Source organism: Anser cygnoides, chromosome 3 (assembly GCF_040182565.1).
Source record: "Anser cygnoides isolate HZ-2024a breed goose chromosome 3, Taihu_goose_T2T_genome, whole genome shotgun sequence".
In the NCBI taxonomy this organism is placed as follows: domain Eukaryota; kingdom Metazoa; phylum Chordata; class Aves; order Anseriformes; family Anatidae; genus Anser; species Anser cygnoides.
In genome coordinates this window covers 20,930,940-20,954,249 of record NC_089875.1, presented here as the reverse complement: position 1 = coordinate 20,954,249, position 23,310 = coordinate 20,930,940, and the positions used below count along the sequence as shown (strand labels likewise).

Sequence of the window (23,310 nt, the reverse complement as noted above, 5' to 3'; positions counted from 1 at the left end):
TTCTCATTATGAGGAATGATAAACAGTTAAAAGTGAAAAAATGTGGAAAAAAAAATCCAAGAAGGTGTGAAACTATTAGTTTACTATACAGTAGGTCTTGTGAGTGTTGTAAGAGATAAAATATTCATGTTAAGAAAAAATGTTGACATCACCCTCTAGACAGTGTCTATAGTGAAATGTCATGTCATTGATATTTTGGCTTATTTGACTTACTTAGTCATGCAGAAAAATCTCTTTTTTGATTTCAATGGTTCTTAGTATAAATTAGACAAATATTACAGCTGCAAATACATTTTTGCGAAGGTGGCACTCAGTGATGTTAGATGAATTTTAAATAAGATGTTTGCCCTTATGTTAAAAAAAAGAAAAGAAAACCTTACAGAAGTGACATGGAACGGGCTACTGAAGTGTTGACTTTGCCCAAAGAGGTTTTTTTTGAAGTTTTACCATCCGACGTGTGACATTGCTGGTGGTTTAAAAGTGTACTACTCCCGAAAAGCCAGCACAGTGACTGAATGCAGCTGGCTAAATGTGCTTGGAGTCATTCTGCTGTGCAATGCCTCCTTGTTTTCTTTTTGGTGCTTTGTTTTCAAGTCAAAGCTGGGGACAGCGGTTCCCGCTGAGGCTGCAGCACGTCCCCAGATGTCCAGGTGTGCCAGGAAAGAAAGCTGTCTGCTGTGAAAATGAGCACCAGCGCCACTCGACAGATTCATCTGCGTGCAATTCACAGTTCCTCACATGCTCTGCCAGGGAGGAGAAAAAGGAATTGCAATGTAATACTTGTACATCAGGTATTAATTGTTGTGGTTTGCAAACTTCTTTAAACTTCTTAGATTACTGCTTTTTCTAAAGGTTTCTCACTGGCATAGTCTGCAAACTCCTGTAGGAGTATTGACATACAAAATCACTACAATGTGCTGAGTAGAACAGGGTGGACAAATGAGTTTTTTATTAAATAAAAAGCTGCTAGCGTGGTACTCCTAAGAAAGGACAGGCATACAGAGTTTCGGGATAGCCAGCTAGTGTTCTCTGATATAGATGACAAGACTACCATTGCTTTTAAAAACAAAAAACAAATCTCAAAGTTGAAAAAAAAAATAAGTTTTTCAGGAGTCTGAAGGAAAGAATATTTTATGAGCATGTAATCGAAGCCTACATTTCAATGAAGACATTTCCTGACTCTTTTGCGCTTTACTTTGTAAATGGAAACCTCTATTTTTTAAAAATAAATTTGCTAAATAAAAAAGCAAGCTCAAATATAATGAATCCCTTAATATAATTTGCTAGCCACTGTAGAAAGAAAAGACTGCATTGACCCATCTCAGTCTGGGAAAGGAAGATTCCCTTTTCATCTCAGCCAAAGACAATTTGGAAGAATACTCCTTTGACAAAAAATACTTAAAAATGATTTTACATTTACTAAGTTACTAATGTAACCTCTGGTTTTGCAAACTCAAACAATTTTTTAAATGTTTATTTCATATTCTGTTATATTTTGCTTTTTATGTGCCACAATAATTTACACATAAAAATCACCACCAGTGTAGTACGTTACTGCTGTTGAAGGGTAAACATCAATTGTTAGAATAATGATTTAAAATGAAAAATATGCGTTGAAAGGCACTTTTAAAATTCTAAAACAAAATGCAAAGAAGTTCTTAAAATGTAAAATTTTTGAAGTGAAACTTACCAAGTATTTTAATGAAAAATCTAAAATTAATTTTTACACAAATGGGGAGGAAAATAAATAGTGCAACATCAGTTTCTGGTAAAATGGAAATTCTGGTCACTTTTAGGCAAGATAATTTCTGGCAAAATAAGGAACACACTAGTTTCTGTTTGCTTTACCTTTGAGATTTTTTCAGTGCTATCTTGGGAATCATTTATATTCCAGTCCACACTGCTAGAGGAAGGAGTGGAGTCATAGATTACCTGTGTATCTGTAAGTTATATCCTTGTGAATTTAAGCATAAGGCTTTAGGACTAGAGTAGATTTTAAAAAAGAAAAAAAAAATGTGTACATGATACAAGCATGAGAAGGAAGGCAACCCAAAGGGTAAGTTAGGGGTTGCAAATGAGTAAGAATTCTGCAATTATGAGGTTTAACGCAGGGGCTAAGAAGTACGCTGGGAAATAAGCATTAACAACAGAGGTTCATCAAAGTGGAAGTACTCCCAGTGCTTTGCAGAAAATGGAAAGGATCGGGATAAGTTGGGGAACTGGCAAAACAGATAATGTCAAAGGTGAGGATGAATTGAGGATCTTTGTAAAACCCCAAATATTCCCAGCCATTTCTATCACTTGTGGAGGAATCTGTTTGGATTCCATGACAGAGAAATTGAAAACTCACATTGAAGGATGGTTGGACTAATGTTCTGAGTACTAGGAGACCATAGGTTCCTCCTCCCTTATCCAGGGAGAGTTCAGCATCTCTGCTTGTATAGAAAAGGGAATGTCACCATGAATTACTTTTTCATCATTTATGGCTGGGAGTTATGAAATAAGAGGTTTGGATCCCTGTACCACCAGTACTATAGCACTGTGGTCATCTCCGATGTCACCAAGTTTAGTTAGAGACTCACAGAAAAAAATGAGCTGTTTTTTCCACCAGATAGCAAAGATACCTGCTAAATAGGGGCTACTGTACCAAGCGACAACAGAGAGAAAGAAGAAACCAGAGCCTCACCTTGACGCAACTGGGTGATGACTTGCTGAATGTTGATGACCCCTGAAGAGGTAGATACCAAAGCTGCCTGTTGGGCAGCTCTTGAGAGGTTCGGGGTTCTTCTGATGTGACTATCAGGTCTGGAATGCGTGCCCTGAGACCTGGGCACCTGGGTAAGCTGGTCTGCCTTGAAAAAAAGAGGAAAAGCCCTGAGTGACAACACTGGAAAGTGCTTCTTCATCAGATCGATAGAGTCAAAAATGACTAGGTTGTGTAGTTTTATGCAGTTTAAACATTTGTGCAGGGAGTCCACCTGCAGAGAGTATTATTGACAGCTGCAGATCAATGCTAATTTTTGATCATTTTCAACCTACAAAGACCTCTTGACCCTGTTGCCACCTTAGGGGCACTTGAAGTAGTCAGCAGCAATCACAGTAGGCAGTGTAAACCTCTCAGACCCCCGGCAGCTGCACAGCCGTTCCCGTGCCCAGGAGGAGGACCAAGGGGTGGTGGGGAAGGCAAGCACCTCGCGTCCCATTTGCGAGCGGCATGAAAGAGTGTGCTGATCTGCTTCCAGACTTCTGTGCTCATGAATTAAAAAATAAACAAACAAAAAAGGCAATCTGAAGCAAATCTCGATGGATATATTATTCATGATTCATGTTCTCTTGTTTTACTCTTTGAAAATGTGTTAAAACAAGGTTTTGTTTTAAATAACTTTTATCCTAATTTACAGTTAGAGCCGTGAAATTAACCAACGAGTGTATTTGTTGTTGCTAACAGCTTATGCTGGCCACTGGCAGCGTGTAAATCATTTTACACAACAAAAGTAAAGGTGCTGTCTTGCATGGAATAGTGGAGATGCCGTCAGTGCCACCAAAGGGAATGGGACAAGCCTAGGGCTGGTTCACAGCTGGGCTCTGGGCTGCAGTATGGGATGCCTCAGGAGTCCATGTCTGTAGAGTTTACATTAAAAGAATGGGCCTTACAGGAGGAGTGCGAGAGTGCACACTCTTAAATGTTTGCTAGGTTATTCTTAATTTAATGGCTGAATGAATGAGACTGTTTCACAACAGGCAACAGAGAAAGGAGGGCTTGGAATTGCAGTCCATCAGCTTTCATGGTCAGTCAGTCTTGGGCTACGAACATCTTAATGTTTGCATTAAAATTTTATTTTGTTGGCTTGCTTTTAATGGTAAATGAAATCTGTCCTGTTAGCAGTGTGTAAACATGGGATATATGAGTTCATGGCTTTGCAAACAAAGACTAGGAGAATATTCCATGCAAGGATTGTGATCCTGCACCTGTTTAAGTCTGTGCAGCTGTCCATTGAAGCCAAAGGGCTATCCTTTGCAAACTGGTTTTTTTTTTTTTGTTGTTTGTTTTTTTGTTTTGTTTTGTTTTGTTTTTGCTATTTGTATTTTACCATTCCAGCAGGCTGGTATTTCTAGGCTAGAACATTACATAATTCTTAAAATTAATCATTCAGACTGCCATCCATCCTCTTTTTAGGATCAGCCTCTGACCTGAGTAAATTCACAGATGGTAATGGCAGTAGAGCAGGGGGAGAAAGCATGGCTTCGTTTTCTGGGAGGACATCCCCTGAGCTTACTTCAAAACCAAACAAAACAAAAATACATGTAAACCGTTTGCTCTTCAAGAAGTATCTATAGGAGCCAGGGATAAAAGTCATCCCTGGAAGGAATGGTTTAGCAGTCTCCAGAGAACACGGTGAACTGCAGGCAAGGAAATCCCTCCATCCTTGTTTCATTTCAAAGGGTGGTGAGGATTGTAAATAATTAAATCTTAGGGTTTAGTGGGAAGACTGTACAGTGTGATGAAAAAATGCCGTTTTTTCTATTTAAAACAATAAAAAGCAAGTGTTTTGTAGCACTTGTCAAAAAAGCCCACCCTGATCATGGAGGTGATAAGAAAGCTGGGCCATTACTTTTTGCACAATGTTTGTAATGATGTGTTTGTACCTTCTGAGAGCCCCTGTGTAACGGTTCAGGGGCAGTAATTTAATGTGGCATGCGCCTTTCCTCCCTCCTCCACCCTCGAACCATGGAATGTAAATTTTAGTCTTTTAAAGTTCTGTTTTGAAAACCTAATAGATAACTGTCCTCATAAAAACTATTAATACAGACCACATCCAATTGTAAAGCTAATTTTAATCATGTTTTGTGCCAACATAATTTCTGATGCCAGATTTTTATGCTAAGCATGAACTTCAATTCGAGCTCTGTTCTTTAACCTGCAGTTCATAATTTTGCATTCGGCCTTATAGGTTTTTGGCTATGGTAGTTTGAACGCTTCCACTTTCAAAGATCTAAGCCATAAATGTTTATTAAAAGAATCTATAATGAAATCAGTTTTGTTATTTTTTTAATGGCTGCCTTGAGTATGTTGGATGACTGAATGCACGTTGTTAATCATTAAGCACTCATGTTACAAAAAGTGTTTGATAGTATTGCCATCTAGGGGCTGAACGAAATTCTCCATACTGAAATAAACTGTAATTGAACAGGTGCTGCTATTGACAATATACATATGTTTTTGTTTTATAGCCCACATGCTTTCCATGTTTCTTATGACAAAAGATATCTCTAAATGTCCCACAGCAGCCAGAGCTTTTTTATATATAATCTGTTCGAGGTGATTGCTATTTGCATTTGAGCTTACGTTTTTTTGGCAGTGATGACTGGGAATTCCTAACAAAGAATTATACTTTTTTGCATTATTAATCTTGCTAGTGTTTGCCCTGTTTAACAGAAAAAGGAATCATTTATCAGAAAAGTATGTTTATAATCTGTACTTGTGGCATCTTCAGCTTTAATATTCATAATGGTCATTCAAATGCTGTGCTATATTTATCTAAAAGACTAACTCATTGTTGTGAGGAAATAACTATTTAAATATTGATGACCTAACTTTTAATATTTAAAAAAAGAAATTAATATTTCTTTAAAATTTGTTTCTGAGTCTGATTGCCTAACAAATGTTTAAATATTAAATGATTCTAAGTGTTAGCATTTAACAACTTAATGCAACTTACTGAAGGAGGAAAATTGACTGTAGCTTTCTGCCACACGAAGGAAGTTGAATTCCTGCCCTCCCCTGCTTCATATCTTGTGTAATTAATGCAAAAGCGTAACTGAAAATGGAATTAAAATATATCAGTGATCAGCCGATCCCCTTTCTTGCCATGATGAGCCAAGTCTGAAGAGTCTCATACTGAAACGTGCTATTCGCCTTCTTTGTTAGCTACCTTTCCTTCCACGGCTGTTGGAAGCAGTGCTGCGGCCATGTTGCCTTCCTCAGGCGGTGCTGAGGGTGGGGTTGCCTCATGCCCAGGCTGGTTCAGGTCCTTCTCAGATGCTATTCGGGGCGAGCCACGGTGCCAGTGGTCCCTTCTCTCCATGGCTGTTGTCCATCCTTCACACACCCACGTGGCCCTGAGCTCAGCAGGGCTGTCGCATGGTGGCAGTGGGCCCCGGCCCTTTCAGAAAGGCTTGGCCCTGTGCTATGGTGGGCGCTGTGGGTAGGTGTGTGCCTCCTGTCTGGCCTCTGCTCTGCCGAACAGGCCTTCCAGACAAAGCAGGGATATCAAAAACAGCTTATTCTCTCTCTGTCCAGTCATTTTTTTTCACCCCACTTTTAAGGGTTTTGTTTTCAGTAAGGAAATGAGATGGTGCTCCTGGAAACACTGTTGTCTATCCAGATTGCAACTCTCTGAGTAGCTGGAACATGGTGGCGTGCCTGCCGAATGTCATTCTGCACACGAGATATGTGATGTGAAAGGGTTCTGTAGAGGCAAGAATCACTTGTATACCACATTTTACAGTATGTGCCATCAGAGTATCAAGCCCTCTGATACGCTGAGCAAAGCTTAATGCATGCTGAACAAACACTGAGCTGTTTGCTGAGGTTTGGACACTGCAGGACTCCCCAGAATTCAGCTCCAAAGGCTCCACCATAATGACAAATATTTTTGAAAATCCTAAGAGTTTCTTTTCAGGGTTCAGCTATGGAAACCCACCAAAAAAAAAAAAAATGCTGATAACCAGATGGGGTATTCTGCAAAGCGGTCAGAAGAGACCCAGAGCTGAGACCTCATTTTCCAAGTGACATAAAGCACAGATGCTGATTACTTTTTTAACTAACTCAAACATCTGTATTCTTGCTTCAGGGAACAAAGCATCAGGCTCATTTATTTGGATTGAAACCTTTCACAACGTATCATATTCATGTCGTAGCTGTAAACAATGCCGGACAGGTTTCAAGCCCCTGGACATCTGTGCGCACACTGGAAGCTTCACCCAGTGGCCTGAGCAACTTCACTGTGGAAAAGAAAGAGAACGGCAGGGCTCTGTTGCTGAAATGGTCAGAGCCTTCCAAACCCAATGGCGTAATTAAGGTAAGCTCCATCTTGACACTTTGCTTGACACTTCTTTCAAAAAAAGAAGATGGAAATGCTGAATATCAAAACATTTTTTTTTTTTTGCTGAAAAGGACTCAGTCAAATGCATTATACTTTAAAATAAGACAGGAGTCCTACATAAGCACAAGGTACTCTGTGAGCACCCTCTGCTTGTAGTTATATTCAAATGATAATTAACATTCCTGTGCTACCCCCTGACTGCAGAAGTTCATTTACAGTGAACCAAACTGTTCTTTTAATGGATAGAAAGCTATGCATGAAAGCTCATTGTCTGAGCTAGCTTTAGCCTTTCCCCTTACTCTAGACATCACCAAAATGCATTTCTAGAAACCCTGGGTCTGACAGAATGCTGTTCTGAAATTCAGGACTTCTTTTAACACAGTGGTTTCATCTGATTGTAAACCTTTACCTGCAAACTTTGCAACTACAGGTTTTGTGGGGTTTTTAGGAGTTTTTTGTTTCTTTCTTTTTAAAGTGTTAGTTAACTAGTTTTTAAAGCTATAGTTAGTCTGCGGGAAGCTTTGTGCTAGCTTAGGAAAGCCTGGCAATGAAACTTGGTAACAAACAAACATAATGAAAAGTGTCACTAGATGATTTATTTCTACATCCAAAATGAAAAAAAAAAAAACCAACACATGAAAACAGGATCAAACACATTGTTTTTGTATCAATGATCTGTTTGTGTGGTGTTTGTTACTAGTAACAAAGTCAGCTACTGGATGGTTGGGTAATAGCCCTTACCCTGTTGCAAAGATTAAGGTGTCTCATCTACAGTTTGTTTCTGAACACTGTTAATTTATAGGATTTTGTCCTTTTATCCTGGCTTCTGTCCCTTCTCTCCATGAAATTCTTTTTTTTCTTGCTTTCTTTTTTTTTTTTTCTCCCAGACCTACAATATTTTCAGTGATGACAACCTGGAATATAGTGGTTTATCTCGCCAGTTCCTCTTCAGGCGCCTTGAGCCATACACAATGTACACCTTAGTACTGGAAGCTTGCAATGCCGCAGGCTGCACTCGTTCTCTGCCCCAGCCGGTCCGAACAGATGAAGCACCTCCAGTGTCTCAGATGGCACCTGTAATCCAGGCAGTGAACGCTACCAACATTGAGCTGAGCTGGTTGGAGCCAATTAATCCAAATGGAAAAATAATTCGCTATGAAGTTATTCACAGATGCACAAAAGAAAATGCTGCGGGGTACAGAGCAACAATGGAAGATGAGAAAATTGTTTTCACAGAATATAACACTGAAAGTAATGCATTCATATATAATGATAAAGGTTTGCAGCCATGGACAAGGTATGAATATAAAATACGCACCTGGAATGCAGCAGGCTACACTGACAGCTCTTGGACTGTGGCAAGAACCAGTCAAACTGCCCCAAAAGGTCTTGCTGCCCCTAGGTTATCCTTAGCATCAGATAACCCCCATAAGGTACTCATCTCATGGGCTGCCCCAGCACAGCCCAACGGTATTCTTCAGTCATACCGGCTGCTAAAAAATGATGCTCTCTATCCTTTCAGCTTTGATGCTGCTACCTTCAACTACACGGATGAAGACTTACTACCCTACTCACTGTACAGTTATGCGATAGTTGCCTGTACAATGGGAGGCTGCTCTACCAGTGAACCAACTGGAATACAGACGCTGGAAGCAGCTCCTGCAGTAGTGGATCCACCGTCTTTGCAGGCTGTCAGTGCCACTCAGGTTAATGCATCCTGGGCACCTCCCCAAATACAGAATGGAGATATCACCAAGTACATACTGAAAATAAACAATGAAGAGTATTATCCTGGCAAAAACTTGCAGATGTTGGTTTCTAATCTGCAGCCTTACACACAGTATGATTTTGCACTGGTTGCCTGTACTGCTGGGGGCTGCACATCAAGTATATTCCAGTCAGTGATGACTATGGAGGCCCCACCATTAAACATGGAAGCTCCCAGGCTGCTTGTCATGGGCTCGGAGTCAATTGAAATCACGTGGAAAAGTCCAGCTAACCCCAATGGTAAAATCACAAGCTATGAGCTAAGGAGGGATGGTGTTCTTGTTTACTCAGGTCTGGAAACTCGCTATCTTGATTTCACCTTAACGCCAGGCATGGAGTACAGCTACACTGTCACTGCAAATAACAGTCAAGGGAGCGTGACCAGCCCATCAGCTCAGATAAAAACCAACCCCGCTGCTCCATCTGGGATGTTGCCTCCTAGGCTGCAGGCATGGTCTTCAAAGGAGATTTTGGTGGCCTGGGATCCTCCTATGAAAGTAAATGGTGACATTAGAAATTACACAGTCTCCATCCACAAGCCTGCTGAAACAGGAAAGAGAAGAGTTGACTTTGATGCATCTCATACTTCCTTTGTGAGACGATCATACATAGTGGCAGGGCTAGAGCCCTACAGTAGGTAAGTCTGGAAGATTTTGCGTGTTGAATGAATGCTGCAAGGTGATTCAGTGGGCTTAAAAGTGACCAGCTTTTGAACAGCTGGGTTTTAGTTCCTAAAATGCACATGATAAAAACAGGGTTTTTTTAATTTATAGTAATCCCAGCTATATATCATCTTGATGAAGTGCATAGGGTTGACCTGGGTTTTAATTGATATAGGTTCAGTGCCCTGTTACAGACTCCAAAAGCTGTAATGTTCTTGTGAATCTTTTGCAAGCCGTCTACATTCAAGGATAAATAGCACTTTAGCTGACATATAGTTAGGGGTTAGACCAAAGACTGGCTAGCTAGCCCACTCGCAGAGTAGCTGAGTTACCATCAGCAGAGTCACACCAGGAGCATGCTTGCCCCTTTGAACTGAAAAAGAGCGGCTTGCGTTTATACAGGACTCAGCTACCGAAAGAACACACTTGATACTGAAGTAATGTCTTCCCGACTAATTCTTGATTATTTACCTGACCTTTCCGTATATATTTGTGTAGGCATAATTTGTGTGTGTTACATGGTTGATAAGTCTGTCTACTATTTACATATAACTAATCTAAATCCAAAGAGAGAAGAGTAATAGAGTGAAGTTAGTGATGATACAGCTCTCAAATGATATCCAAATCATCTCTTACAATGAATCATCATTTTGGCTCATATCATCAAAATTAAAACAATTTTGATCACTTCATTCCTGCAGATGTTAACTCTGCTTTGAAAAAAAAAAAAAAAAAACCAGAAGACAGAGTTCTTACTTTTTGATATACAGAGGCACCATATATAATCTGTGTCAGTTGATGCAAATTGATTTCTTTTTCAAAAATGCCAAAGACCAAGAAAAATTAAGAACCCCCCCATGCATATATTCACATTTCATGCAGAGTCTGTATTTGCATTTGCAGTGTTTTAATCACTTTGTTCCTGATTTGTGTTCCCCAAGGTATGAGGTACAGCTCCAAGCTTGCACAGAGCTGGGTTGTGCCTCCAGTGAGTGGGCATCAGTACAGACGCTGGAGGCACCGCCAGCAGCACAGCCCGCCCCTCTCATAGAGATACAGACCAGAACTGGGGGCTTCCAGCCAGCGTCTTCCATCCTGTGGACTGGCCCACAGCAGCCCAATGGGAAGATTTTATACTACGAACTTTACAGAAGGCGGACATCTCAAGCCCATGTAAATTTAGAGCTTGTGCTTGTTTACAATGGTTCTTCAGCCTTCTTCAGAGATGACCAGTTGATGCCTTACACAGAATATGAATATCAGGTGGGAATTACCATCACTTAGCAGTGACACCGTCACGATTTCTGTACACTTTGAGAATCTTACTTTACACTTAAAACAAACATACACATCTCATTTCTAATGTTAATAGTATTGTGATACTTAAATGATTGTTGTTAATATATTTTAAATAGTTGAGAAACTGAAAATGATTTTGCACAAGTAATGCATTCATTTAGCATTCATTTTTCTTCAGTGTAATCCTAAGAGCCTGTGTTTCTTGTATGGTAAATGTTTGAGTACCCTCCAGAGCTTTTTGCAAGGCTCTAATGTTATGTAAGTAGTGTGAAATCCTAGTTCTGAAGAGGCAGCCTCATTTCATTAGTTTTTCTTTCTTTTCCCTCCTCCCCTAGTCTACTCTGGATTATTTTACTGCAAGATCTTAAGGTAGTTTACATCAAGAGAGACTGGGGCTGTTTTCTCTTTAAATTAAATAGTAGGATCACATGCAGTTTTCATGGGTGGTTCAAAAGTGAACCACCTGTTTGTTGTTGATGGCTGTTATTTCTCACACACATGGGTGTGTTTTACTATTGTTCTTCCTATGCAGCTAATGCAGGGAGACCAGTTCTGCAATTCAGACTGAGTACTGCCTTTCTTTACTAGAAATCAGTAGTACTTTTGGAATTAAACTGTGGCATAGGTATTGCCATCACTGGCTATCAACAGTGCCTTGGAAACTGGGCCCAAGTTTTGTGCGAATATCTTGGCCCTTAATACTAAATCAATTATCTTCTTATACATATCAGTTATCTTCTTTAGCCTTTAGTCATTTTCTGTGTCAAAGTTACAGGTTTTATCATACAGTACTAATAATAATGTAGGGCCTTGTTTGATTTTAGCTTATGAACTGAGACCTTTGTTATTTCTAACCATCTGACATTCCTTCCGAGTGTTTAGATGAGTTAGTGGAGTTTAGAACCACACCAAAAAACAGCCATGAATTTGTTGTTCCTAAAAGTAAGTGGCTGTAGTTTCATAGCAGGATGAGGTTGTTTTTTGCATATAAAGGTGCCTATGAATAGGCAATCTTATTAATCCCTGAACAGGATACCAGTAAGCCTCACTACTGATTCTATACACAGTATTTGTACACATGGTATGTCTTGAAGCTGATTTTGGCAGTCCTCAGATGTCTTTACAACCTTTTCCCTAAAATATAATAAAAATTGTTCAGACATGGATTTGTTTTGGAAAGTAGTAAACATGGTGTGTTCCACTTCTTGAGCTCCTGCAAGGTGGTGGCAATCTTTCTTTTACAAGTTCCTTTGCTTTACAGGATCACAAGATAATTCAGGTTGGAATGGCTCTCAGGAGGTTATTCAGTCCAACTTTCTGCTCAAAGTAGTGTCAATTAAGAGGTCAGATCAGGTTACTCAGGGCTTTATCCAGTTGCACCTTGGAAGCCTTCACAGAGGGAGATTGAATAACTTCTCCAGACAGTCTGCTCCACTGCTTGACTGTCCGCATGGTGAAAAAAGCTTTTTTTCTTACATTCAATATGAACCTCTCTTGTTTGAACTTAAGCATGTTTCCTCTTCTCCCCCCACAACACAGCACTGTGAGGAACCTGGCATCACCTTCTGTTAGCTTATGGCTTGGTGCTGGAGGACTGCAGTCAGGTCCCCCCAGACACATCACTTCTCCAGGTTGAACAAGCCCCAGTCCCACAGCTTATTCTCACAGGCCAAATTATCCAATGCCCTGATTACCTTGGTGGCCCTCTGCTGAACTCGCTCCAATTTATCAATCTTTCTTGGATTTGGGGGCCAAAACAGGACAAATGCTAAGTAAAGGCATGTTATCACTTCCTTTAATTTTCTGGCTATGCTCCTGTTAAAAAGCTCAAGATGTTGTTGCCCATCTTTGGTGCCAGAGTACATTGCTGGCTCATGTCCAGCTTTCTATCCGCTGAAACCCTCTAGGTCCTTCTCCCTAGCTAGTCAGTCCCTACCCTGTAGTGCTGCAAGGAGTTATTCCTTCCCAAGTGCAAGACTTCAAATTTGTTCTTGCTGAAATTCATAAATGTCCTGGTGACCTATTGCTCTAGTCCCTTCCGAATGCCAGACCTGCCCTTGAACATATCAACTGGTTCCCTCCACTTTGGTGTCAGCTGCAAATTTGATGAGAGAGCAATTTACAGATCAGGTTCTTTGGTATCTGTGCTCTACTTCTGCTGTTGGGTTTTTGGTTTGGGTTTGGATTTATTTTGGTTTGGGTTTGGCTTTATTTATTTATTTTTGTTGTTGGTGGTGTTTTTTGAGGCTGCTCAGGGCTGTGTCCAGTTGAGTTCTGGTCCAAGTTCTCCATCCCTGAATCTCCAAGGATGAAGATTGTACAACCTGTCTGGGCAGCCTGTTCCAATGACTGCCTATATATGCCCTGTTTTTCTTTCTGCCTAATTCCCTTGTTTCACCTTCCTTCCATTGCCTCTTGCTCTGTTACTGTCAGAGTCCTGGGACCTGGAGGGAGGAGTGCACTAGCTTTCTTCATAAATCAGTTCTAGCATCTCTAATTTGGGTAAGAAAAGGATTCTGAAGGGACAGTTATTAAATTATTGAAAAAAGAACCTGGTATACTACTAGAAAAGTGTACTTATTGCAGTATTCACAAAGCCTGTCTTCACTGCTTGATAATCACAAACCTCTTTTTCCTTTTGATGTTTCTGGATTGACAGCATGTCTTTAACTTAGCAGCCAGTGTGAAAAGTCTGTCTATTAGCTTTGTGCTGAAGGAAATGCTGAGTATCTGTGAGCTGACTACTTCTTCTTGCTGATTACAGGTCCATGTTACTTGATTGCCTTCAGTTACTTAATGACATCCCTGAACTGAAGTTCAGAGAACTGAAGTAAATTTAGCAATACAAGAAATGCTATAGCAATACTTACCAAGTCAAAAAGGATGGTTACTTCAAGCCTGAATGTATACTACACTTTAAATGTATGTTCCAGTTGTCACTTCTATTGTGACCAAAGCTGTTTTTTATTTGTTCATTTCCAGAAACAGCATAATTTAGTATTTTAAGTCCCACTGTGAATAAATATTAAGGTTTTCTTTTTTTTTCTCCCAGCGTAGGGCACATCTGTAGGTCCACAATACCGTGAATTCTCTTCCCCATTTGCTGTAGTTTATAGCAGAACTATTGCTAGACCAGATTTCCTTACTATTTTGGTGAGGATCTGTGAAGAATGTGAATGCAAGTGTGGATGGGGTTTGGTAGGTAGCAAGTAGCTGAAGCAGACCCACACTCTACTCCTTAGTTAGGAATCTTTCTTAGCTAAAGAAAAACATCTCACGTTGTTGTCTGGGCTTGAAGTTGTTGATGGTGACTGTGTTATATTATCAGTTGGACCCGCTTCCAATTACCTCAGTCAAAAGCTGTTTTTTGGGGAATTTGATAGCACAGACATTTGTTTGAGCCAAAGTTTTTAATGATCTATTGATGACAAGTAGCAAAGAAAGTCTCTTGAGTGGATTCCTGTGGTTTGCCATGATGTATTCAAGACTGCTTTTTATCTTGGTTGTGCTCCATAACCGGGCTGAGCTGTTGACTGGGACCCTAAATCTTTTTTTTTTTTTCCTTTTTTTTTTTTTCCCACTAGTGGCCATTTATTTCACTGTGAGAGGTTTTTGCATGCACGTGTTTGTCTTCTTCTTATGTCACTTGCAGCAGTCCTCTGGGATCTATTCTAAGCTCTTCCATTGTTGACAATTTATATCTTGCCTGTGAGACAAGTTATTCATAAGTATAGGGCTTGGCTTTTGCTATTATGCTGATGAAACCCAGATTTATATTTCACTTAAACTGGATATTGATTCTGCTGTCCCTGCATTTGAGGCTTGTTTGCTGGACATAAAACTTTAAATGCAACTGAATTTCCTCCAGCAGAATGCAGATAAAATCAAAATGCTGTGATGGGACTCTCTCCAGCATTTTTGGAGGCATTGATATTTAGTTCGATGAACCCAGACAGCTTCTTCGGATCTGAAGTCAGAATTTTTATTTTTTTTTTCTTCCATTGCTGGAAACTTCAGCTTGAATATTTAGGACTTGTAAGACTAGATGCAAAAGTTGCATTTTCAAAAATGATGAAGTCACTTCAGAAATTCATGCTGGTCAAAGGGACTGTGCTCCCTAAATGTTAGGGTCACAATTGTTCAAGGAATTTAAGCACTTTTATTCGTCAGGGGCAAGATCTACATAAGCATATTAGTGCTTGATAGGTTTCAGTGGTTTCACTGCCAAGTGAAGGGTCTAGGAAAGATCCTGAGATATACCAGGAGAAATACATTTTGGGTCCTCCATCTTGCACTCTCACAGAGAAAACAAACTTTGGAGAGATACATAGAAAAAAAAAAAAAAAAGGGTGCAAAGTCATGAAGATTATGGCAGGACCAAGTACATGGAGTGCAGAATATGTCAGTCCTCTTGGTCACTTTGACAGAGATGACAAGATGACACTTGGCTTTGCCAGCCTGTCTGTCAAACTGCTGGCTGAGCTCCAGTTTGTGCTGCTTAGTTACTGACAAGCAGCTAAGTGACTTCTTCAGCTTAAAATGGGGTGAAGCTGTTTCTCTGACTGGCCGGTGATGGATAGTTGCCCATTTGTACTATCCCTCATCTTTTGGCTTCTTTTCATCATTTTAATTCACCATTTTTTCCTGTCACCCTGACAGAAAGATACACCACAAAGCAGTGACAAAATCAAACGTGGTTCTTTCTTACACTCCATGCTCTCTATCTCCACTTTGTTTGGAAGAGAGGATTTTCTTGTAAGGTTTTTGTGCTCCCTTGCTTCCAAGTAAACAGTGTCTCCTGCTGTGCAGGTATTAGACTTCCAAGCTCGACTTCAGCTTCTGAAAAGTAAAGCAGACATAACTATATGCTTTCATTGCGGTAACGGCAAAACCTACTCTGAATACCCTTTTGCTGAACTGGGTGCTTCCTTTGCCCTAGTACGGTAGGGCACACAGTAGGGAGAAGCACTATTTGAAACCACGCAATTTCTTTTATGAAGCCCCCCTTCACACACCATGTTTCTGTTGCTAACACCAACCTAAATTCAAGTGCGTAAACAATGTATTGATAAAGCAAACTTTGATTTTTGTTCATTAAACTAAATAGGGATATTAGACTGGATTTTTTTGGCTTCCAAAATTACCAATGAGACTGTTACAGCATAACTCTTGCAAGACTTTTCCCAATACATTGTGTTTCTGACATATTCAAAACCATGGCAAGCTATCCTTTAAAAAGACATTAGTGTGAGTACTGGGGGAAAATATACTCCAGGGCTGTAGATGACTTGATATGATTTCCTTGATTGTATCTTTTTATTTATGAGGCATAATTTATGACTGCTGAAAAGCAAACTAAAATGAGTGATGACTAACTACAGCCAAAGTAATAAATCAGAAGCGGAGAAAGAAGTGGTGATTTTGATCGAATCTATTGAATTAGCTGTTGCCCTTAGCCATTACAGGTATTGGAAAGACCTTTTAATATCTGCTTATCTCTCTCATGGGAACTTCGTAACTATCTCATTATATACCCATAGGAAACAAATTATTTAATTTTCTGCCTTTTTAGAGTTAAACCTGTTTACATCTTTCATTAATTACTGGTGTTATACTATGTTATATGAAATGAGCTTCCTTTAGAATTTGGTAATTTTGTGTAAGTCCCAAAGTGCTTGCCTGTAGTCTTTGTCTTTCCCTTTTCCCTCCCCACAATGGGTTTAGTACTTTTATTATGAGGATTTGATTAGTGAAGATGAATAGCAATGGTAAGAGGCTCAGATTATCACAATGCTAGAAGCCTGGACCTAAAATCTGTCCCATTATATGTTTATGGCCTCCCTAAGATGCTGACTGAATGCTGAAGAGGGAATAGTATGGATTTCAGGATGGGCAATTAGAAAGCACACATTCGTTTACTACCTCTTTGTACCCCTGGTCATGAGTGGACATGATACCTTCTGTCCCTTGCCTTTGCTCTGTCCCCATTTGACGACCTCCTTTGAAACTTTCTACTTTGCTAATACCTACCTGACACTGCAATGCCCAGTGTGAATACATTATTGCAATGCTGGATGCTAGATTTCTGTAGACAAGCTTTGTGCTCTGAGTTGGGCTGGTATTGCATAAGGAATCCCAAATTACCCAGGCTGCACGTCAGCCAGATCTGATAAGAGGAAAGATTTGTGAAAGCTGCTGCAAATGATGGTGAGAGGGAGCTTGCCTGCGTTTCTCTAATTTTAACTAGCCAAGATTATGGACTTTTCAGTTATCTTGCAGAATGCTGTTCAAACACAAACAAAAACTGGGTGCTATGTTTGTGAAACTTACTGATGTCATATCTTATATACCCCTAAAATGTCTTACTTTCTTGGAAAAGAACTACACTGTGGAAACTCTACATTTACTTACCTGTAGGATAAGAAATTGAACAAATCTTGGTGAAGAAACCCAAAACAAAGTCTCAAGGTAGTCCTGTGTGTTTAGGACTCCAGGAAACAATAGTAGAAATGCAGGAGTGGTATGAGTTAGTCTCTGCTACTGTTTATCTCTCCTCATATGTGCAGAGTAGAGCTAGTGTTGAATCCCTTTTGGAAAGACCAGCAGACACAGCTGTGTGCAGTCCTTGGGTTCCCAAAGGGCAGATACCTAAGTCGTACCTGACTCTTATACTCACGTGGAAGATGAGGCTTGTTCTGAACTTGTGGTTCTCCGGAACCAACAGCACTGCCTCTCTACCCCACAGCTCTAGTCAGGGCTCAAAGCTCAGGGTAGGCAGTGATTTACTGATGAGGCTTTGTTTTAAGGCAAACAGCTGGGTTCTGAGTGCCTGCAGGAGCTCAGTGGAAGCTGCTGTCACAAACAGAGCTGAGGTCTTGTCCCTCACAGGAGCATGGCATTAACTGCAGTGTGAAGTGGTCTGATGCACAGTGCCTGTATGGCTTGGTGGGAGCCCAGGAGTTGCTGCTGGTTGGCAGTCAGCTGCTTGGCTCCCTGTCTTTTCTGATTTCCTGCAAGCAGGAATTCTTCTGTGTGAAGAAGAAGATACCAGCTTTCCTTGACCTTGGAAGTCAGCAGGACTGCTGCCTCCAGACAGGCAAGCTACCACCAGTCAGCCCACCCTTCTGCCTGCTGCTTCCCTGCTATGCTTCAGCAGAAGTGAAGGAGAATGAGACCTCTTGGAGAGCTTCTCATTCTCCATAGGAATGGAGAGGATTCCATCTCAGGAGCTTCCCCGTTGGCCCCTGTGTTTAAAGCTGTAATGCCTGTCACATTGCTGGGGCCAGGTCTGAGACATGAGTGTGTTGAGCGGGCAGGTGTTAGCCTACGCATGTCCTCTGCCAAACTGCTGCTCAGTCAGCTGTAGTTGTGCTTCCTCTTGTAATGGGAGTCATGGGATCAAGATACCACTTTATCCTTTGGGGGGATTTTTGGCCACATACTGCATTTTCTGCCTTAATTACAGACTATCTTTGTCCTTTAAGGGGGGTTAATTTGACTGCTTTATTTTGGCAGCTTCTTCACCATCCCTTTTTCATCACAGAGAGGCTCATCTGCCACACTGGAAGAGCTGTGGGAGTGTAAATCCAGCTGTTTTTTCCCATTAGCACCACCTGTATGGAATACGTATCTTCACAGATGATCTCCATTTGATAAAAGAAAAGCTTATTTTTTTTTAAATTCAAAACATAGATTTCCCAGGTAAGGACCTGGGGCTTCAAGAAATGTGCAGCAGACACATCTGGGGCACAGTTGTGTGGCTTAGAGATGAAGGCTTCTCCCACTGTCAGCATGTAGGATACCATGATTTTTTCCATCTACACCCTAGGGCCATTGTGATTTTATTGCCCTTTATGGGAGGAGTTGCTACTCAGCTTTCCAAAGCTTGATCAAGCTGGGCTGACTGCATTCAGGCTGTGTCCATTTTCTCAGAAATTTCCCTTCTTGCTGTGCCAATGAACCCCAAGGCTGTCGTATGATCATTCTGAGTGATGTCTCTTCTCCAGTCTCTTCCAGGAGATAGATCTGTGAAGGCTCACTGATGATGGAAGCAACAACCTTTGTAACCTGTAATGGGACTTCTCTAGTTCTCCAAGCATGTGGGCTCCAGAGAGGTTTCCCTTGTTTGGCTCCACTTCAAAGTGCAGTCTGGGCCAGAGGCCAGCAAATTGATAAAGGATTTTAAATAGTATCTTGTGCAACTAATTTTGGAGCCCTCTCCTGGATTTTGGGTGCAATGCAGCCATTAGCAGCCATTCATCTTTTGGCAAGGTGCTGAGCCATGCACCATGATGTCAGACTTAATGCTTTTGGAGGCAGTATATTCAGAAAGTCAAGTTATAAGAAACTTTTGATGTCTTTCTGCTGTCTATGCTTTGCCACTCAATGCGTCCCTGCCTATGTGAGGTGTAATTGATTCTTGTTTGCCCCACATGCCTGTGTGCTCTGAAGTAGCTTCTAAAATCTTCTACCATTATGAATAGATGATGCTGTTGCCTACTAAGATGTTTATATTTTTATATAAATGCAATAAATATTTTCTGTGCTGTATATGTCACGTCTTAGAAGGACTTTTTTTGATCCCAAAAAACTTTTTACAGAAGTCCAAACCATGGAATTTCAGATTAGCCAGGCCTTCAGTCATCCATGCTTTTGTGGTGACTTATTGAGGAGCCATGACCAAACCTCCAAATTTAGCAGGCACTCCTCATTGTGGTTCTGTTGCCTCGTTGTCCGATTGCTTCATGCTCTGAAATGGCTGAACATGAACATTTCCATATTCTGACATTTCTGTGCACTTACTGCTCTGGGTCTCCAAACGCTGACCAGGATTTACTTTGATGGCGATTCTCATAGGGAAATATTTATATTGCCATCCGTCCTTTTACAGATGGTTAAGTAGAAGAAGGGAAACAGGCTAAGGTCAATGCAAATCCAGAATTTAAATCCTCAAAATTCCTTTTGAGCTGTCATGGTTGTCTCTGAAGCTGATCTGAGAGAGTTTCACATTGCTGGAGACTTGCTGGTGGTAGCACAGTTCTGGTGGGGCTGGGTGTCTTGTGTCTGCCCCGCAGGCGCTCTCAGACCATGGCTGTCAGTCAGGCCCACCTGCACCTTGGCCTCTTTAGCAGAAGGGCCTGGAGGACAGGCTGCAGGCTCCCTGTCACCTCCCGGGGAAGGGCCAGGCTAGGCAACTGCCTGCTCGCACTCACCCTTGCTCTGCTCAGTGAATCTTGTCTTCATTATGTTCATGCACAGGGGAACAGCCCCAGAGGGGCGCGGAGAGCACCCCACACAGGAGCAGGCCACGCACTAGGCACCTATGACAGGGGAAAGAGGGACTGAGGAAGGCGTCTCCCTCCAGCCCTCAGTGAGGTGCCCACATCCAGCTATGCTGCATCCCCCTCTTCTCCGAATGCCCTAGGGGGTCCCATTCTGAGGCCTAATTGCTGTGCTGTGCAGGAAACCTCTCCTCCTAGCTCATCGCCGTCAGTTTTTGTGGGAGCTGGCTCGGCAGCTCAGGTCCGACTGATGCTGCCACGCTCCGTGCTCATTAAGGCCACAGCCTGGTGTGCAACCAGAGCGCTTGAACTAAGGTCAGCACTGAGTCAAGGCGAGTGGCAGGCTCCGAGCTGTTCTTTCCATATGCGGCGTCTTCTTTCCACAAAGAAATATGCTCCTTGAAATGAACTACCGTGGGCAAATCTTTGTAGCAGCTGGGACTTAACTGAGATAGAGGGTTTGACCTACTGCAGTAAAGTGAGCAGAGTTTGACTTTATGAAAAGTTCACAACAGAAATATATTACTGATCTCACTGAACATGAAAGTACTCTGGCTGCGCTTTTTATCATAGGGTGTCATCTGTACTTATGTCATGTTTCACTGGATGATATTATATGTTACTGAAGGAATGAGGCAGTAACTTTAGTTTTGTAATTGGCAGAGCCAATTCTTTAAAGCCAAGTCTATAAAGCCACTGCAGTGTTTTTTGGCCTTTTTCCTTCCCCAGGCTCTTTGTGAAGTGTCCTGTGGTCTTGATACTTAACATTGCCAGCTGGAAAGATGCCAGGGTCAGTCTTGAAGACTTCTTGTTTCTAAACCTCCTATTTACTTTAAGGCACAGTCCCACCATCCAGTTCCCCAGGACTTCTGCCTGGAGTAGATCACATAAGAACATGTTTTACTGTTGTTAGAACTGCTCAGCATGAAAGCTTACTAAGGAATACTTATACTAAAAATCGCTCAGACAGTCTTCTTGTATTGCCATTTAGATCTATCATTCTGATTGATCACTGTGTGGTTGGCTAATATTGAGCCTAATTTAACCCTATATGCTCACGCATCCATCTATTCTGTCTATTATACCTGACATTCTACAAATTACTTACTCATGCAAATGACGACCTAAGGCAACCTTTTATGATATTCGTGTTTAATTATACAAATGGTTTTTGATAAATAAGATTATACATCGTTCCATATGTTTATTCACTCCTTGATGAAAGCAAAATTTAATTTTCATGCAGATTTGTTGGAGACTGTGTTTAATAAGTGCTGAGTTTTATGTAGTCTGCAGATCACTCTGGTTTTGGGAAGCTGACAAAATCAGTAGGTATAGTTCATAGAGACGTGTTTTTTAATCAGGCCTAATTCAAGCTGCTAAATTTTGAAATCTTGGAACTGTAACCATTGTCTTTGTGCTCATGCAATGAAGTGAATGTTGTGAAAATAAATGAGTTACTGACGAACTCTGTTTTCAATTGACTTCATTTATATTCCAGGATACTGAAAATGTTTCCAAATGCAATACAATAATATTTTAAAGAGAATGATGTTTCTGTAAAACTTTGCAGATTTAAAGAGTAACTAGAGTTTGGCTAGTGAGATTCACTCCAGGTGAACATAACTTGGATGGCACACAGTGCCAGGCAATTCAGTCTGGGGGCTGCTTGCACATGTGAAGGAATTGTGTAGGAGGGAGACAATAGCAGGACTGGATGTCAGTATTTTTGTTCATATTTGTTTGAAAATGTTATCAATGTTGATCATAGCTTCTCAAGGCATCCTCTTTGCATGGCGTGACAAAGACAGTGGTGGGAATTCAGGTATGTAGGAGATATGTGAACACATTGTCTGAGACATGAGATCTGCTTCCTTCCCCTCAGTGCAGTGGTGGGATTTTTTTATTTTATTTTATTATTTTTTTTTTCTGTTAGGAAGTCACTGGGTAAATACAGGTGCTGGACAGCTGATGAGACATTTTGTACGGATGTCATTGTGCCATGTCTTTCTCAGCTTCAGTAAAGCTGCTGTAGCACCCTGGCTTATTGTGGAGGTTTTGTAGGCTTGACTCCTTCACTGACAGTTCTCTGTTCTTGTGTGCCAAAGGTGTGGTCGGTGAACTCAGCGGGCCGGACACCGAGCGGCTGGTCCCGCTGCCGGACGGGCCCTGCCCCTCCTGAGGGCCTGGGAGCTCCCCTGTTCCACACAGTGGCATCCACGGTGGCTGTGGTGAACATCAACCCCCCTCTTAAGCCAAATGGGGTGGTCAGCATCTACAGGCTGTTTTCTAATGATACCAGAGGGAATGAAGTGGTGGTGAGTATTGCTGAAATTATCTCTGTATTTCCATTTGAAGCTGTGTTTTCTAGCTTTAACAGCTTTGTTCTTGCTAACAGCTACTGCTGGTTGCAAGTTTTCCTCCTCTCCTGTGCTCCTTTTGTTGCCTGCTCTGCAACGCTCTCTTCTGGCCAAAGCGGTCCCAACACTTCAACTCAGCTAAATGTGCTTCTCAAGGAATTCACTTTATCATTCAAACCTTTCTCACTTGGTAATGTGCTGTGACAATGTGATGAGAATGCAAAGTGTTGTTTTAGGGGTGGCTAACCATCCAAATGAAATAATTCCAGACAGCTTCTGCCAGTCCAAGTGGTGTAGGTGGGAACTGTAGCCAGTAGGAAATGGTTGTGTGCTTCGGGTAGCCTACAGGTTTGAAGCTCTGAAGAAAAACCTGAGTTGCCCTTAAAATATTTCTTGCTGGTAAGAAGTATTGCATGGTAAAGCACTTAAGAACAATGCAAGTAGCAAGATAACTTCTGTGTTCAGTTTCTCAGCCTAGACTGCATTAGTGGTAACTTAATGTCCTTAATGGTGACTTCCCTGGGGCAGATCTTAGCTGTTCAGCAGATTTCAGTAAACCATCTCTTTAAGCAATTCCTCATTTTGGTGTCTGTGCCAAGTGGAGGATTTCAAGACCCATCTGTGGAGTCGGTGTCTTCTCTAGCTTGGGCATTGCTGCAGTGAAGAGGCCCATAGGAGAGACCCTGGAGGGTTCTGTGTGATCCTCAAAGGTTTCCTAAATTTTAAGTATGCCTGTACTATGGGTTCTCATTCTCTAGTGTGGGCACTTGGGAGGCAAGAAAGAGTAGACTTACATACGTGTGTGGTAGCAGATGATTGCTACTATTTCTTTCTG

General features: G+C 41.3%; 1 protein-coding gene across 1 annotated transcript in view; it reads left to right on the top strand.

Annotated features, from left to right (window-relative positions):
* The window catches only part of USH2A (usherin), a 399,816-nt gene that overhangs the window by 364,497 nt on the left and 12,009 nt on the right, over positions 1-23,310 (top strand). The window contains exons 61-64 of the mRNA XM_013174016.3: positions 6,855-7,082; positions 7,994-9,510; positions 10,477-10,798; positions 22,224-22,433. Coding sequence (XP_013029470.3) covers positions 6,855-7,082; positions 7,994-9,510; positions 10,477-10,798; positions 22,224-22,433 — 2,277 coding nt within the window. The remainder of the gene's footprint in view (positions 1-6,854; positions 7,083-7,993; positions 9,511-10,476; positions 10,799-22,223; positions 22,434-23,310) is intronic.